Raw genomic sequence first — 18,232 nt, forward strand, 5'->3', positions numbered from 1 at the left:
ACCACCAGCCTTCTGGTTAGCAGTCAAGTGCCTTAGGCACTGCACTGCCAGAGCTCCCATTTCAGTTGTTAGCATTAAGTAAAGAAAATTTTAAATTGAGAAATGTTTGAAATGTTTAGTTTTATTACATAATACATTTTACTACCAGCTAAGTCTCTTATTTTGGGCTTGGAATCCACTTTCAAAAAGTGTCATTTTTTTCCTTCCTAAAGCTTTTTAACATAGAGAAATTGAATGTTCCTCAGTTTTTAAATATTAGCATCTTAGAGTGTATTGCTAGTTCTTAATAGCGGAATTTTAAGATACTTTAAGTATAAAGCTATATTGAGGGTAAAGCGATGTTGAAAAACAAAATTATTGTATAAACAGTTTAGTTTACAACAGCATTTTAGCTTTACAGGTAAGGAATTTATTTTGAAATTCACATTTATTTCTCTAGTGAGGATGCACATTTGTCTTCCAAATAAATTTAAAGACATTAATGTTAATTATTTTAAATTGGTTACTTAAAAGGAGTGTGTTTTCTAATCATTTCTAAGACCTTTAAACAGCATTTTAAAACAATTTGTATTATATTATACCAATGACAGCTATAAAATAATAGCTTTCTTCGAAAGCACAAGTTCTTGTCTTTGGGATAAAATCAGAGTGATTATTTTATTATGTTAAATCAGTGGTCTTTTCTTACATATTACAGGTTTAGAACAAAATTTTTTTTCTCCTCACCTACCTTCTGGGTGTCAGGCAGAAATCTGGGTTACTCTTGAGGACAGAAAGGGTCTTTCATGGGGTACGTTTGGCTATCATATTTTTCGTTGAGGCATTTTGATCTAGTGATTACTTTGTCTGAGAGCTAGTAAGATGGTCCTGAGATTCCTGCAAGTGCTTTTGTTGGCTCATACTAGACAAAATAGAATTCTAGTGGGCTTGAAGCATTCTGCTGCCTTGTACTTCACATGTACCTCCAAGATGTGTCTTTCTGTTAACTAAATCCATTTTTGAGTATATTTATAACCTTTAAGATGATACTTAAGTAACTAAATAGCTGGTGTCTGATTGAGCCTTTCCTAGAGTTCTTACCTTATTTTATTAAGGGACAGTAGAGTGCTTAGGTAGCTTTTAGTGTGCTTGGAATGCATGGGAGCTTAACTGGAAACAGCTTCCAAGCAAAGTCTAATGAGAACGCGTAATAAAATTAATAAATTATGTGGTCAGTATATGTTGTATTTGACTTTGGTGGTTCTAGTTTTCTTCTTGTTTAGTGTCATATTATAGTATAGGTACATGTCATAATTTTGAGAGCATGTACCGCGAGCCTCTTCTTTTTCCTGACATCAGCATTCTACCAGAATTAGTCATAGTTTTTAAAACTTTGAAGGGTTCTGAAAAAGTCTTTCACCTTAATATTGGAATTTATGTTTATATTTAATAATAGGATTGTGATATTTGCATTCTGTGTTTTAAAAAATGACCTAAACATCTGATTTTTAAAAAAGGCTCTTAATGATACCTTTCTTGGATTTATTTGTAGCTAATTGCCTTTAAGGCAATTTGACCAAATATTAACCAGGTTATGTATTTTCTTTTAGCAGCAGTTCTGACTTCTCACCAGGTGATTTAGTTTGGGCCAAGATGGAGGGTTACCCCTGGTGGCCTTGCTTGGTTTACAACCACCCCTTTGATGGAACATTCATCCGTGAGAGAGGGAAATCGGTCCGCGTTCATGTACAGTTTTTTGATGACAGCCCAACAAGGGGCTGGGTTAGCAAAAGGCTAGTAAAGCCATATACAGGTAAGAGAATCACTCTGTTATATGTGGGGTGTGTGTGTGTGTGTAAGAGAGGGAGAGAGGGAGGAAGAGGTCCTCTCTTGAGTAAATAAAATTATTTTATTGCTGGAGTGGCAGTTGTCAAAGCTTCTGGTGTTGGAGAAAAGGGTAAGATGTAGCTGGTCTTCAGCCAGTGGAATGAAAACTTTTGTTTCTGGACTTTCAGTAACTTGCAGCATTATGTCCTTGAAGGAAAATGGTCTCGTGATTGGAATTCACAAATAGGTGGTATTAAAGTGTCCTTATCAGAAAGGATCCAAAAGAAAGACAGTGCAGTCTGGATACATGGAGTAACATACACTGCCTGACCTCAAAATCCTTACCCATGAGCACAGCTGAGAAAAGGGAGTTTCACATCAGACTTTTGGAACTATAGTTTTCTCCTCCCAGGCTGAGTTTTATTTATCAGACATAGAGGTCTTATATGTGTAGGCTCACTTAGGCTGTGTGCACCTGTCAGTCTCTTGAATTACAGTGCCTGCATAGTGTGATTGTAGAATACAGTATACACAAGCATGAACAAGTCTTGATCCTTTATCTATCCTCAGACTCTTTAGGCCAGTTAGTTGCTGAACTCAGTGTGGGAGAATCAGAACAAGGGTCAGTTTCTCAGAAATCGCTGAGAATCATGCCTCTTAGACATATTGCTCCTCCTGTGGGGGAAGGAGGATGCCAAAGAAAATTAAATCTAAATGGAAATCTGATAAGCAAGATGGAATAAGAATCAGGAGATCTGGTTCTGGCTTACTAATTTGCTGTATAATCTAAGCCAACTGAAGTAATTTATTTTATGAAGCGATTTATTCAGGTGAAATGAGACAGCTAGACTAGATGATAAATGAGATCCTTTCCAGGACTTACTTTGAGATTGTAAACAAAACTTTGGTAAAATGATTTAAAGAGATCAAGAAAGTGATTATCTTCATGTCCTGAATATGCATGGTGCATTTTAATTGTAAATTGTGATTTGCAGCTGCATGTCAGGTTTCCCTGATTTGAAGTTTTTCATTAAACATAAATTTAAGGTTAAGGTACTCCATTTGTTAACCAAAGAAGACACATAGAAAACAATTGCTCTACTCCATGTCAGAAAGGGAGAAAGATGCTGTAAAATAAATTCTATTGGTGGCGTAGTGCCTAAGGCACATGACTGTTAACTAAAAGGCTGGTGGGAAGGAAGATTGGGCAATCTTCTTCTGTAGAGATACTACCTCGGAAGCCCAAGGAGGGGTCGCTGTGAGTTGAATCAACTTGGTGGCAGTGAGTTTTTTTTTTAAATCACGTGAAAAAAAAATGCTTATCTTGTCATTATTTTATAAAGTTTACACTATGCATATTATTTACCCATTATAATCTTACATTGTTGCAGTGCAGGCTTAGAGGCATGAGTGAAAAAAAGGAGGCCTTTGAGTTTTTGTTGTTTAGATTTGTAGAGATTGCATTAAGAGTTATTGAAACAGTCGGGTAACTAGATAGTGAGCTGAGGGATGGAGGGGAGGTGGATAGTGTGCAGCAGGTATTTATGGTAAAAGTTTACAGACACCCTCTAGCTGATTTTGCTTGTTAGAGTTTGTAGCTTTGGTTTTTTAGAGAAATGGGGAAATTTTGGCTTTATTTTAAGTAACCCATAAAAGTTACATGGAAGTTTGTCTTATTTTAGTATAGAAGAAGCAAATTGTATTTGTTTTGCATATGTTAAATTTAGACAAATTCAGGTGTTTTTTTTTTTCCCTCCTATTGAATTTATATTTGTTCAGAAGAATGAAAAGAAATATAGTTTTTAGTTTCTGCCTTTTGGGAAAGAACTAAACAACTGTATACCATTAGATTTGTGATATTCTGCCTTTTGCCTGGTAGATACAGAAGTATCATTAATATTAGAATTCCTTTAAATGAAATGAATATTTTCAAAGAAAGAAATTTAAAGGAGAGCAAGACATTTTGATGGAACTGTTTTTAAAAAAATAACTCAGTATATCCAAAGTCTGAACTAAATTATCCTCACAGTGTAAGAGCCATTTAATAACATCATGGTCCTATAAGATAAGTTTTTTTTTTTTTTTTTAAATATATATCCTACCTACCTACCTTTGGGACAAACTCATATTTAATACTGTAACTGACAGTATAGTCTTTGGGTTCTTGAATAATTTTTTACTAAAAAGGGTCTTCAGAATTCCTTTTACATCTCAGGTGCCTCACTTGTAACACCAGAGTCCAAGCCATTAAAAGAAAGACTAAATGGCCCTGGGTGACCCAGCAGTTGGGACAACTTCAAGGAAGCAGCAAGTTATTTCCTTTCATTGGTAGCATTTCCCTGAAGATTGCTTGCTTCTATGCTTTATTGATTTAACTATATCAATAAAAAATTTTGAGATGAAAAAATACTTTATAATTGTCCTAAGTTTTGTTCATTAGGACAAGTACTGTAGGTTTAACCAGCTACCCAGCCAACAATTCTTACTTATAAATACATTATTTTTCCTAGGTTCAAAAGCAAAGGAAGCCCAGAAGGGAGGTCATTTTTACAGTGCAAAGCCTGAAATACTCAGAGCAATGCAGCATGCAGATGAAGCCTTAAGTAAAGACAAGATTAAGAGGCTTGAATTGGCAGTATGTGATGAGCCCTCAGAGCCAGAAGAGGAAGAAGAGGTGGAGGTGGGACATTATTATTTGTGTTAAGACTTATTGCTGTCAGTAGATTCTGACTTACAGTGATCCTATAGGACAGAGTAGAACTAATAAAGCTCTATCATTTATGACTCCTGCCAGCCATTGGTGGGTTCGAACCACCAACCTTTTGGTTAGCAGCCAAATGTTTAATCACTGTACACTAGGGTTCTTTTTTGTGTTAGTAGGATGAAGAGGAAAAATAAAAGCATATTAAAATGGTGTTCTCTTGGTTTTTTCATATATAAATATTTTAATACACATATCTGCATGCTTCTTAAACTTCCCTAGATTTTAGGTAAATTTGATTTCTTAGAATCTCAACAGCACCCCATTTTACTTGGTTTTTCCCTCATGTGGGAGAGCAAGGCATGTGCTAAAGGAGATAGTACCATTTAGCAAGTGGAGTTAGGGATAGTAATGACTTGGTTATAAATTGGTCATGTAGTCTGGTGGTAGGTGTATGAAGGTGTAGTCGGGCTTTGACAATTAATCCAGTTTTGTTGTATTTTGCATTAATAAAAATTAAGTAATCTTGAAATGCAAACTTGTTTTCAAATGTTAATGTCACTAATTGAGTGAATTAAAAACCTATTAGGCAGGCAAACTAATTAATTTATATTAAAATATATGACCATTAAATAGTTATGTCCCAAAAGAGAGTCGAAGCTTGATTTTATGTATCTTAGTCTATTGTCTGTAGATGAGATGGGAATAAGCAAGTTAGCAATGTAGTATTTAAGAGAAATTGAACAAGTTTTTAATCGTATTTAAGTTTGAGATCAGTAATTGTAACTTTCTCCAGAGGTTTACAATTGGATGGTAACTTCAGAGATCATTCATCCTAATACAAAACAGGGTGACCTGCGATCGGTAAATGTGACTTGCCTAAGATAATAGAGTTGATTTGTGGAAGAGCAAAGATTAGAACCAGAGTGATTTACTCCAGAATTTGTAAAATGGTAAACTACTTCTTGTGTCTGTTTGTAGGAGAAGATGATTTAAAGTTTATTTTCACAGCTGTGACAGTTAATGAGGAGGACAGCATCAGTAGGTACTTGTGATATATGGTCACCCTAAGGGTTTCATCATTTCTATAGGATAGAACTTCTTTGACAGCACTCACTTAACTCTGCACTGTGATGTTTGTTTTAAAGTTAAGTGAAAATGAGAAAACAGTTTCTCATTTCTGGAGGAAAGTGCTTCTCTTTGTATATGAAATTGTTAACATTCCAAGAGGTATTCTACAGCAGTATTGTAATGTACAACCTTTCAGTTTGTTTTTTAATACTCTTTCCTTACTTGGCAGGTAGGTGCAACCTATGCATTAGATAAACATGAAGAAGATGATAAGGAAATTGAGAGTGAAGAGGAAGTACGGCCTAAGATACAAGGATCTAGGCGTAGTAGCCGCCAAATAAAAAAACGTAGAGTTATATCAGACTCTGAGAGTGACATTGGGGGTTCTGATGTGGAATTCAAGCCAGATGCAAAGGAGGAAGGAAGCAGCGATGAACTAAGCAGCGGAGTAGGGGATAGTGAGAGTGAAGGCCTATACAGTCCTGTCAAAGTTGCTCCAAAGCGGAAGAGAATGGTGACTGGAAATGGCTCCCTTAAAAGGAAAAATTCAAAGAAGGAAATGCCCATAGCCACTAAAAGAGCAACTGGCATTTCATCAGAAACCAAGAGTACTTTGAGTGCTTTCACTGCCCCTCAAAATTCTGAATCCCCAGCTCACGTTAGTGGTGGAGGTGATGACACTAGTCGTCCCATTCTCTGGTATCATGAAACTTTAGAATGGCTTAAGGAGGAAAAGAGAAGAGATGAACGCAGGAGGCGGCCTGATCACCCTGATTTTGATGCATCCACACTTCATGTGCCTGAGGATTTCCTTAATTCCTGTACTCCTGGGATGAGGAAGTGGTGGCAGATTAAATCTCAGAATTTTGATCTTGTCATCTTTTATAAGGTGGGGAAATTTTATGAGTTATATCACATGGATGCTCTCATTGGAGTCAATGAACTGGGACTGGTATTCATGAAAGGTAACTGGGCCCATTCTGGTTTCCCGGAAATTGCATTTGGCCGATACTCAGATTCTCTGGTGCAGAAGGGTTATAAAGTGGCACGAGTGGAACAAACTGAAACGCCAGAAATGATGGAGGCACGATGCCGGAAGATGGCACATATATCTAAGCATGATAGGGTGGTGAGAAGGGAGATCTGTAGGATCATTACCAAGGGTACACAGACCTACAGTGTACTGGAAGGTGACCCCTCTGAGAACTACAGCAAGTATCTTCTCAGCCTCAAAGAAAAAGAGGAAGATTCTTCTGGCCACACTCGTATGTATGGTGTGTGCTTTGTCGATACATCATTGGGGAAGTTTTACATAGGTCAGTTTTCAGATGATCGCCATTGTTCCAGGTTTAGGACTCTAGTGGCACACTATCCTCCGGTACAAGTCTTGTTTGAGAAAGGAAATCTCTCAACAGAAACTAAGATGATTCTGAAAAGTTCATTATCCTCTTCTCTTCAGGAAGGTCTGATACCAGGCTCCCAGTTTTGGGATGCAGCCAAAACGTTGAGAACTCTCCTTGAAGAAGGATATTTTACAGAAAAGCTAAATGGGGACAGTGGGGTGATGTTACCCCAAGTGCTTAAAGACATGACCTCCGAGACTGATTCCATTGGATTGACACCAGGAGAGAAGAGTGAATTGGCCCTGTCTGCTCTGGGTGGTTGTGTTTTCTACCTCAAAAAATGCCTTATTGACCAGGAGCTTTTATCAATGGCTAATTTTGAAGAATATGTTCCCTTGGATTCTGACATGGTCAGTGCCACAAGGCCTGGTGCTATCTTTGCTAAAGCCAATCAACGAATGGTGCTAGATGCAGTAACATTAAACAACTTGGAGATTTTTCTGAATGGGACAAATGGTTCTACTGAAGGGACCCTGCTAGAGAGGATTGACACTTGCCATACTCCCTTTGGCAAGCGGCTCCTAAAGCAGTGGCTCTGTGCCCCGCTCTGTAGTCCTTTCTCTATCAATGATCGACTAGATGCCATAGAAGACCTTATGGTTGTGCCTGACAAAATCTCTGAGGTGGTAGATCTTTTAAAGAAGCTTCCAGACCTTGAGAGGCTATTGAGCAAAATACATAATGTGGGGTCTCCCCTGAAGAGCCAGAACCACCCAGATAGCAGGGCTATAATGTATGAAGAAACTACATACAGCAAAAAAAAAATCATTGATTTTCTTTCTGCTCTGGAAGGATTTAAAGTAATGTGTAAGATTATAGAGATAATGGAAGAAGTCATTGATGACTTTAAGTCTAAACTCCTTAAGCAGGTCATTACTCTCCAGACAAAAAATCCTGAGGGCCGCTTTCCTGATTTGACTACAGAACTGAACCGTTGGGATACAGCCTTTGACCACGAAAAGGCTCGTAAGACTGGAATTATTACTCCCAAAGCAGGATTTGACTCAGATTATGACCAAGCTCTTGCTGACATAAGAGAGAATGAGCAGAGCCTCCTGGAATACTTAGAGAAACAGCGCAACCGAATTGGCTGCAGGACCATAGTCTATTGGGGGATTGGTAGGAACCGGTATCAGCTGGAAATTCCAGAGAGTTTTACCACCCGTAATCTGCCAGAAGAATATGAGTTGAAATCTACCAAAAAGGGTTGTAAACGATACTGGACCAAAACTATTGAGAAGAAGTTGGCTAATCTGATAAATGCTGAAGAACGGAGAGATGTGTCATTGAAGGACTGCATGCGGCGATTATTCTACAACTTTGATAAAAATTACAAGGACTGGCAGTCTGCTGTAGAGTGTATGGCAGTGTTGGGTAAGACTTTAAACAGCTTATTCTTTAGGCTTGGGTTAGTAATGCTGTGTCCCAGTTAGCTATTAAGGCACAAGATTCAAATCCATTGGACAGAGTCCACATTTCCGCATAACCCTAAACACAAAATGGTATTTGTTTTTAATAAGTATACACATGCTTCCTCACTAGGCAAAATAAGTAGATTGTCACAGCAGTTTAAGTTGTTCACTTGAAACTGGCTTTTAGTTAGTAGGACCCTGGCCTTTCTTTAGTCTTGAATAATGGAAAAAAAAAAAAAGGTAAACTTTTAGTACTTAATTGAGACAAGATTTTTTAGTTGAATTTTTCAGTATTTGATAGTCTAAAATGATACTATTTTAAGATTTATCTCTTCACCCATCACTTCTTAATATAATTAAATTTATAGCTTTTATCTTTGTATTTCAGTGAATTTATATACATTCATGTTTAAAGATTTTAATCTTTTTTTTCTTAAGCCCAAATTGTCACTTTACTGCAATTGATATTTAAAAGCCTCAAGTTATGCATTCAGCTTTATAAATTTTCTTTTCCTTTATTTTTAAACATGGCCACCTTATTTGGAATCTTTGTTCTTTTAGAGGGTTTATTTATTTTTAAATTAAAAAACAAACAAACAAAAATACCCCAGCAATCATAGTTTTTTCACATTTGTGACATAAAACTATTTTGATCTGACCATACCTGTCCAGAAAAGAACAGGTATGCTGCCTTTAGCTTGTTGTTGTTGTTGTCGTTGTTGTTATGTGCCGTCAAGTTGGCCCCGACTCAGCGACCCCTCCTTGGGTTTCCGAGGCAGTATCACAGGATTGCCCAACCTTCCTTCCGAGGAGTGGCTAGTAGGCTTAAAAAAAAAAAAAAAAAATCTTTCCTCTGCACAGGTGTTCACAATTGGTCGATTTATTTATATGCTTTAATATCAGTGTGCCTATTCTCAGAATGTCATGCTTCTCCCAAGAAGTGCTATAATGCCAAACTTAGATCGAGGTAAAAAAAGGTTAGTTAGCAAATTTGGTGAATGAACAACATCTCTGCTGTAACTTTTAGCTTCCCCTTGACATTCCTGTACTCTAGATGTTAAGAGGGTTAAGTCCTGTGAAGTGAGAGATCCTTGGCCCAAAATGGAAAACTTTTGCTCAGTTTCTTACAGGTGTTAAAATGAAGATGTGTAAAAACACTTAGATGTTAATAGCTAGGGTGTCAAATGTTAGAAAAGGTTGTATTTAAAACAAAAGCAAATAGAACACACTATAAGAGAAATGCATTTTCGAAGTTTTTTAATAAGTTGGTTCTTTGTGCTATTGAACATGTATGATAGTTTATCTAGCAAAATAATGAAACTGTCCTTTTACCATTTAACAGATGTCTTGTTGTGTCTGGCTAACTATAGTCGAGGGGGTGATGGTCCTATGTGTCGTCCAGTAATTCTGTTGCCGGAAGATGACACTCCCCCCTTCTTAGAGCTTAAAGGATCACGCCATCCCTGCATTATGAAGACATTTTTTGGAGATGACTTTATTCCTAATGACATCCTAATAGGCTGTGAGGAAGAGGAGGAAAATGGCCAGGCTTATTGTGTGCTTGTTACTGGACCGAATATGGGGGGCAAATCTACACTTATGAGACAGGTAAGCTGATACTTAAGGCTTTGTTATCAGAAAGTGTTTGTAATACTCAGGAATGAATATACTGTGTATTTAGGCCATCTTTTTCCAATAAGATAAGAAAAATAAATTTAGTCACTTGTATTTTATAATTCAGAGTTTTTACCTTACCAAGTATTTCTGTCTAATGTTGGTGGCCATTGAGTCGGATTTCATGGTGACCCCGTGTGTGCATCCTCCATAGGGTTTCCAAGGCATTTAGGAGGAGATTGCCACACCTTGTTTTCTAAGCACCTTTGGATGGGATCAAACTAATCAACCTTTTCAGCTAGTAGTCAAGTGCTTACCCATTTGCACAATCCAAGGATTACTGCCTAATGTTAGGGAAATACACGTGAAAAAGGGGAAGGGTTTTAAGGTCTTGCTTTCTTTACAAGTTGTTTGACTTGACTGAATTTTAGTTTCAGTTCCCTAGAAAGGTAGAAGTATTCATAATAAAACAAAAATCCAGAGGCTATATGGAAAGTAAGGTGCAGATATTTCATATAGATGCTCATGAAGCCATTATTGGATAGAAAAAAAAAAGACCTAAAAAGAATATTTAAACAATGAAAAGAAGAGGTGGGAGATTGGAATAGGGTGGGAGGGTAATTAAGTAGGGGCTGGAGACTTAATCTAGGCCTACCAGGGATTGGACAATGGGCCACAACTCATTATTAATGTATGAAATTTAGTTTTGAAAGTGATCTTCCAAATTCATGGGTAATATTTATAGGCAGGTCTGCTGGAAGCAGTAATTCTATAGATTCATTTGTAGGAACCCTTATGAAAGACCCTTGGCAGACTTCAGATAGGAAAGCAAATGAAATTAATGACATCTAGTGACTAAGGAGGGGAGCTCTGGTAGCATAGTGCCTAAGGCACTTGATTGCTAACCAGAAGGCTGGTGGTTCAAACCCCCCAGCCACTCCTCAGAAGGAAGATGGGACAATCTACTTCCATAGTGATACTGCCTTGGAAACCCCAGGAGGGGTCACCAAGAGTTGGGGCTAACTCGACGGCATGTAACAGTAACAACAATGGTGACTATTTGGAGATGGACTATTTTGGAGAGGAAGGAGATACATACAGACAGTATGGCTCACAAGTCTGTATTTACAGAAAGCCTGCTGGCATGCATTATATAAGCAAATTTGCTAACAAAAGAGGCACTGATTTTCAACACTTTAAGAAAATCATCTGTTGAGATCAGAAGAACTGGATGGTGCCCGCCTACCAATGCCAACCACTCAGGAAAGGATCAAATCTGGAGATCCTGGATAGAGTGGGAGGGAAAATGTGGAACAAAATCCCAATACTCAATAATCACCAAATTACTGGTCAGATGAAATCTGGTGAGACTCCCAATACTAGGGCCCTGAAATACATTCGGCGCCTGGAATAAAACTAAAACTCACCCCTAGGGACGGGCTTTCAGCCCAATAGTTAACAAGATATACGTGCAGACCACTCAACCCAGGATGCTACACCCACACACTCAATGATAATACATCCCTTAGAGTAATAGACCATGGGACACCAAAGGACCAACATTCAAACTGAGGAAATGCAGGACAAACAGGAGTGCATAAATAAGAGGGACACAGGGGAAGGGTTGCAGGGTAAGGGTGGGAGGAGATTGGGTTAGGGTTGGACATGGTGAATGGGGAATGAAACTAAATGTATGCGTGATGTTGAAAAACAAGCTCTTAAAATAATTTTTTTTTTTTTTTAATTTTAAGTGGGACAAAATAACAGGGGTTTTACCCCTCGAATTGATCTGGAATTGATTCTAGGCACTACTGTGTAGCCAGAGTTGAGAATCACCAGTGTGGTGGTAGTGTATGCAGGCTTAGAGTTTTAAAGGCCAGTTAACTTTTACATGTTTAAGTACAGAACCTGCCTACTTTTTAGGACTGAAGATATTTTGGAGTGCCTGGTTTGCAAGACAAGTGTTTATGTTAGTTTGGCTTTCTTAGCATTTGACTGCTTGGCAGTTCAAATCCACCACCCACTTCACCTCCATAAAGATACACTGCCTTGGAAACCCGAAGGAGGTCACTATTGGTTGGAATTGACTCGATCGGCAGTGAGTTTGGGTTTTTTATTTTAATATAATTTATGACAGTGAAATACATAAAACTAAAGTGACATGGGTCAATGCATTTTTTTTTTCCCCTATTCCCTCCCCTCCCCGGTAACCAACAAAGAAAGTTTCCCTCCATGTTTAAACCTTTCCTTGACCTTGCACAACAATGAGCTAATACTAATCTGTATTTGTCCTGTGATGATTTCACTCAGCATAATGTCCTCCAAGTTCATCCATACTCTCTGGTGTTTTGCAGACTCTACATTATTTTTTAGTGCTGCATAGCATTCCAGTATGTGTATGTACCATAGTTTGGTCATCCACTCTGATGGGCATGTACGTTGTCTCTATCTTTTTGCTATTGTAAATAGTGCTGCAATGAGCATGAATGTGCATATACCTGTTTCTGTCCTGGCTCTCACTTCTCTAGGATATATACCTAGTCAAACGGTATCTCCAATTCTAGCTTTCTAAGCAATCGCCATAGTGCTTTCCACAGTCTCACCAGCAGTGTAGGAGAGTCCCAATTTGTCCACATCCCTGACAGCATTTATTTTCTGTCTCTTTGAACCTTGCCATCAATTGGGGTAAGATGGTATCTCATTATTGTTTTGATTTGCATCTCTCTGATGGCCAATGATTGTGATGTGAGCATCTCTTCATGTATTAGCTGAGCCCCTGAATATCGTCCTTGGTGAAGTGTCTATTCATGTCTTCTGCTATTTTTCAATTGGATTGTTAATTCCTTTGCTGGAGATAAATAATTACATAGCTGGCAAGGGACTTACTGGCAAAATACGAATTTGTTGCTGTCATTTTTGTTACGTGCTTTTTCATGGTGTTGATTTCTTTGTTCCATATAATTTTCTATGCTGAGCTTGTTTTGTTTATGAATCATGTTATCACTTCCTTTATTACTATTGTTTTAGTATTTGCTAAATCTTAAATATTTGCTGGTCCTATTTTAATTTTGATGTGAAGGTTTATCATTTTTCTTTGAGGTTACCCTGTGATTTAAGTTTTGTTAAGTTTAGAACAGTCCGTTCTATCTTGTAGTTATCTTGACATCCTATTACCTAGAAGTTCTGTAACGACACAGTTTTTCCCTCTTGTCCTCATTTGTCAATTGCTATCTCTGGTTCCTTGTTTACAATCTTGTAGGCTGATTTACTTTGGATGGTTTGGTTTCTGGGTTATATCATCCTGTGTGTTAATGGTCAGTTGTTGGCTGTTGTTGCTTTTCTGTCCAAAGGACTCCCTTTAGCATCTCTTGTAAGCTTGGTCTGGTTTTAACAAATTCCCTTTAATTTCTGCTTATCTGGAAATGTCGTAATATCACCATCATATTTGAGGGACAATTTTTCTGGGTACATAATTCTTGGTTGAAAGTTTTTCTCTTTCAGGGTTTTATATATCCTATCCATCTTCTCGCCTGCGTGGTTTCTGTCGAAATCTGAGCTTAGTCTTATTGGTTGCCCCTTGTAGGTAACTTTTTGTTTTTCCCGTGCTGCTCTCATGATTCTTTCTTAGTCTTTGGCTTTGGTTGAGTTTGATGATGATATGTCTTGGTAATTTTCTTTTGGGGTCTGTCTTGTTTGGGGTTCGTTGGACTTCCTGGATGGATATATTCTCATCTTTCATCGTATCAGGGAAGTTCTCTTGCAACAAATCTTGCCCAGTAGTTTTATTTTTCTCTTCCTGTTCTGGAATTCCAGTGCCACGTAAGTTATTCCTTTTGATGGTATTCCACATGAACCTTAGGCTTTCTTCATTTTGTTTTGATTTTTTTTCTGGTTGATCCCTTTCCAAAGAAGTATTCAGGTATTTGTCTTCAATCTCATTAATTGTTTTCCACTGCATCAGTCCTACTCCTTTGCCCTTTCAATGTGTTATCTATTATATCTGACAATTTAGTATTAATCTTTTGTATTTCTGTCTGTAGATTTTGTATCATTTCTGATTTTTCATTTATTTTGTCATTGTTTTTGTATTCTTTCAATTTTTGTATTCTTTCGAATTTGTTCTAGGGTTTTGTGTTTTCCTTGATCTGTTTCTCAGTCCTTTGAGCTAAATATAATTTTTTAGAATTCCTTATCAAGGAGTTCCAGTGCTGCCTCTTCCTCAGGGGGTATGTTTTGAGTCTGCATCCTGGAGTCTGCATCCTGGTCCCTTATTTCTCCCAGTTTATCTTGTTTCTTTTGTCTCTGTTGTGACCGTTTTGTGTTTGTATTTAATTGGTGATTGTATGTTGGAGTGACTTGCCCATTTGTATGTTATCTGTGCAGGCAGCGTACTGTGCTGTGCTCCTCTATGCACTAGTTGACAGCACTTATACACACAACACCTGTCTCCTTTCCTGTTGTCAGCCTCTTGTATGTCCCTGCCGACCTTGGCAAACAGCCTATTCTTAAGGTCCCGGAATCTGAATGAGAATGCTATCACTTTAAAATCCAAAATGGTTGTCACTTGTAAAGTTTCAAAATGGCTGCATCCTTGGTCACTTTACATGGCCACCGCCTGTAAACATTCAAAATGGCTGCACCCTTTGGACAGCGGAACGTCAACAACGGCTCAGGTTGTCTCCCTCCTTGCTGTTTCCATTCCTAGTTGTAGACCACCAGCGCAGTCGGCCCTGCAGCCCTTACTGACCAGGGCTGATGTTTAGGTCAGTTCTCAGGTTCCAACACCACTTGGAAATAGTCAGGCTGTTGGTTCCAGAGTAAGCTGACAGTCTGCATCTCTGTCTCTGTACTCACTTTTTTTTGTTCAGGTTTTTCTACTTGTTATGTGCTGTCAAGTCAGACCCGACTCATAGCGACTCCTCCTTAGGTTTCTGAGGCAGTATCACTATGGAAGTAGATTGCCCCATCTTCCTTCCAAGGAGTGGCTAGTGGGTTTGAACCACCAGCCTTTTGGTTAGCTAGTCAAGTGCCTTAGGCACTATGCTACCATCTCTGTCAATTTTTTTTTTTTCCTGGGTACTGTCTTTCTGTTCTGGTAAAATTTTTGTATATAGGGTTTTTTTTAAAATGCTGAGGCTTTCCTCTCTTTCACAGGCTGGCCTATTAACGGTAATGGCCCAGATGGGTTGCTACGTACCTGCTGAAGTCTGTAGGCTTACACCAATTGATAGAGTGTTTACTAGACTTGGTGCCTCAGATAGAATAATGTCAGGTGAGTTTTTTCTCCAACCTAAAGCTTTATTGCTTGACAATTCATTTCTGTATTTCTGTATTTTAAGTGATGAAGACATCTGTCTTAAAGACATGTATCTGAGCCATGTACATTTAAAATATTAAAATTAATATCTTATGTCTGTGACATTTATGAGCTATCATAAATATCATTGGGAAACTCAGTAATTTTAATCTAATGGTACAAACCTAAAAAATGTTTTATTATGTGATCATTAAAAATGATTATGCATTTGTGGGTTTTTTTTTTTAGGTGAAAGTACATTTTTTGTTGAGTTAAGTGAAACTGCCAGCATACTTACACACGCAACAGCCCATTCTCTGGTGCTTGTGGATGAATTAGGTAAGACATTACAGTGTTACATTACTGCAAAGAATTGCTTTTCTGGAAGATTTTTATAAAAGAAAAAAAAAAAAGCTTATGCATACATTCTTTTTTGTGCATAGACCCATAGCTAGGAGTAAGTAATAATGTCCTTGATTGTCTAATAATAAGGCTTTAAGTTTCTTTAGGGCCCCTGACTCATGATGAACCCATGCACAATGAGACTGGGTCATTGTGGGCTATGTTGGTCTAGAAGCTCTGCTGAAACTTTTGCATCATGGCAACAAGCATCGTTGTAATTAATAGATTCCCCTGCTTTTGAGGTACATCAGCTGGGAGTTGAACCCAGGTCCTTCTACATGGAATTTTACATGAACCACCATTGTCCCTTAAGTGTATCTTATTAACCTTAAAATTCACTTAAGAATATGGAAATTAAGTATTAATGTACTAATAAAATAAATACATACCCATTGCCAGAGTGACTTTTTGGGGACATAGGTTTCCAAGGCTGTTAAGTCTTCATGGAAAACAACTGCCACATCTTTTCTATGTGGAGCAGCTGGTGGGTTCCAACCCACTGACCTTAGGTTAGCAGCCAAATGCTTAAACCACTGTGCCAACAGAGTCCTTAATTCACTAATAAACAGTCCTGTCAAGTACTTAAAATTAACTGCACACAGACTATTTAATGTACTAATTTGATCTTGAATTCCTGCATGAAGAACTTCCTTTTTGTTAGAAGGCAGATTGTGTTATATAAGTTTTGCATGTGTTACTTTTTAAAGGAAGAGGTACTGCAACATTTGATGGGACAGCGATAGCACATGCAGTTGTTAAGGAACTTGCTGAGAGTATAAAGTGCCGCACATTGTTTTCTACCCACTACCATTCATTAGTAGAAGATTATTCTCAAAATGTTGCTGTGCGACTAGGACACATGGTATGTTTATGCAGAACTTGTTCAGTTTTTCAAGGATTTGGATATTTCTGTTTCTAGTACATGTGTACATAATACCACTGTTTTTTTTTTTGAAGGCATGCATGGTAGAAAATGAATGTGAAGATCCAAGCCAGGAGACCATTACCTTTCTCTATAAATTCATTAAGGGAGCTTGTCCTAAAAGCTATGGCTTTAATGCAGCAAGGCTTGCTAATCTTCCAGAGGAGGTTATACAGAAGGGACACAGAAAAGCAAGGGAATTTGAGAAGATGATGAAGTCACTGCAATTATTTCGGTAACTAAAATTGGCTGGCTTTAAAAAGGGGTTGGGGGTGGCGGGATGATGCACTGTGGAAAATGTAAACTAAAAAAATTTTTTTTTCTTTTAAATTTTTAAGGGAAGTTTGCCTCGCTAGTGAAAAGTTGACTATAGATGCTGAAGCTGTCCATAAGTTTTTGGCTTTGATTAAGGAATTATAGACTACATTGGACGGTTTGAGTTGACTTGGCGAAGGTGGTAAATTCAGACAACATTATGCTCTAATAAACTTTATTTTTTAAAAATGACCATTTTTCCATTTTCTTTCTAGGAAATTAAACCCTTTTAATTCTTATCTACCTTCTACATAATGGTTATTGAATACTCCACAATATATTAAGTCTAGATGTTATGGTACATGCATACACTTTCAGGCTGTTTATACCCACTGTCACCAATACACATAAATGGGGGGGGGAGCTATGAAACTGTATAGGGCTGTATATATACTTGTCTCAGCTTAATGCAGGAAATCGTTTTAATTTCCAGCAGTTTTGTCTAAACTGTTCAAAAAAAAACTATGAACAGAGTTCAAATACAGGACTGTTTTGAAGAGACTTTCTAAAGTGTACTTTAAAACATAGTAGTTTTTACCTTTCACAAAACTGAGTTACAAGAATACTTTTGTTTTACAGTGCATCCCTTCCTAGGAAGTCTCATTAAAACACTCAACTTTTTCTAGGGGTGGTTTTGAATGCTGCACAGGGAAGGGAAGGAAATAATAGTCTTAACTTTTCTTAAAGGATACCAGAAACATTGCTGGATATAATTTAAGATTAGTGTTTTCTCTTTCATAGAAAGAACGTACATACTGGGACATGAGTACAGTTACAGCAAGTCTAGGTGTGCTAACAAAACAGGGCACATTCAAGTACAATAAGACTTTGCTTGAAATTAAAAACAAACTACATGAGATTAAAGCATTAAAATCATATTTCTCAATCTGAATACATGTTAAAAAAAAAAATCAAAAGAAACGCAGAAGTGCTAGCTCACATTTTTACCATATTACAAAAGCAATTGGTACCCATGTCCGTAAAGGCAGCAACAAAGCTGCTTGTCTATTGAAGATTACTACTGCAAATTGGACTGCATTCAATGCTAGTTGTAAAAACACCAGCTTTTCAGAAGTTGGTATCTGTACAAAATTGCAGCTTATTTTCTTCACTTCTGTCCCTTCAAAAGTCTTTACACAGTAATGCTAAAACACCCAGCTTTGAGATCCTGAGTCAATATATTGCCACTTTCTTTTTGGTAGCTTGAGCTTCATAGTGTCAACTGACCTCGTGTATCCATTTTTAATACAGTCTTTTCCTGTAGCATGGGCAAGTATTTTAAATCTTCTT

The 18,232-nt window shown here is 37.6% G+C and overlaps 1 protein-coding gene across 1 annotated transcript in view; it reads left to right on the forward strand.

Moving 5' to 3' along the window:
• Positions 1-17,047, forward strand: part of MSH6 (mutS homolog 6) — a 24,575-nt gene extending 7,528 nt beyond the window's left edge. The window contains exons 2-10 of the mRNA XM_042781473.1: positions 1,590-1,792; positions 4,317-4,486; positions 5,808-8,355; positions 9,736-10,001; positions 15,162-15,279; positions 15,553-15,642; positions 16,413-16,567; positions 16,663-16,862; positions 16,966-17,047. Coding sequence (XP_042637407.1) covers positions 1,590-1,792; positions 4,317-4,486; positions 5,808-8,355; positions 9,736-10,001; positions 15,162-15,279; positions 15,553-15,642; positions 16,413-16,567; positions 16,663-16,862; positions 16,966-17,047 — 3,832 coding nt within the window. The remainder of the gene's footprint in view (positions 1-1,589; positions 1,793-4,316; positions 4,487-5,807; positions 8,356-9,735; positions 10,002-15,161; positions 15,280-15,552; positions 15,643-16,412; positions 16,568-16,662; positions 16,863-16,965) is intronic.
• The last annotated feature ends 1,185 nt before the right edge of the window (positions 17,048-18,232 follow it).

This window comes from Orycteropus afer, unplaced genomic scaffold, assembly GCF_000298275.1.
Source record: "Orycteropus afer afer isolate SDZICR_OR568_19922 unplaced genomic scaffold, OryAfe1.0 scaffold00124, whole genome shotgun sequence".
Classification (NCBI taxonomy): Eukaryota; Metazoa; Chordata; class Mammalia; order Tubulidentata; family Orycteropodidae; genus Orycteropus; species Orycteropus afer.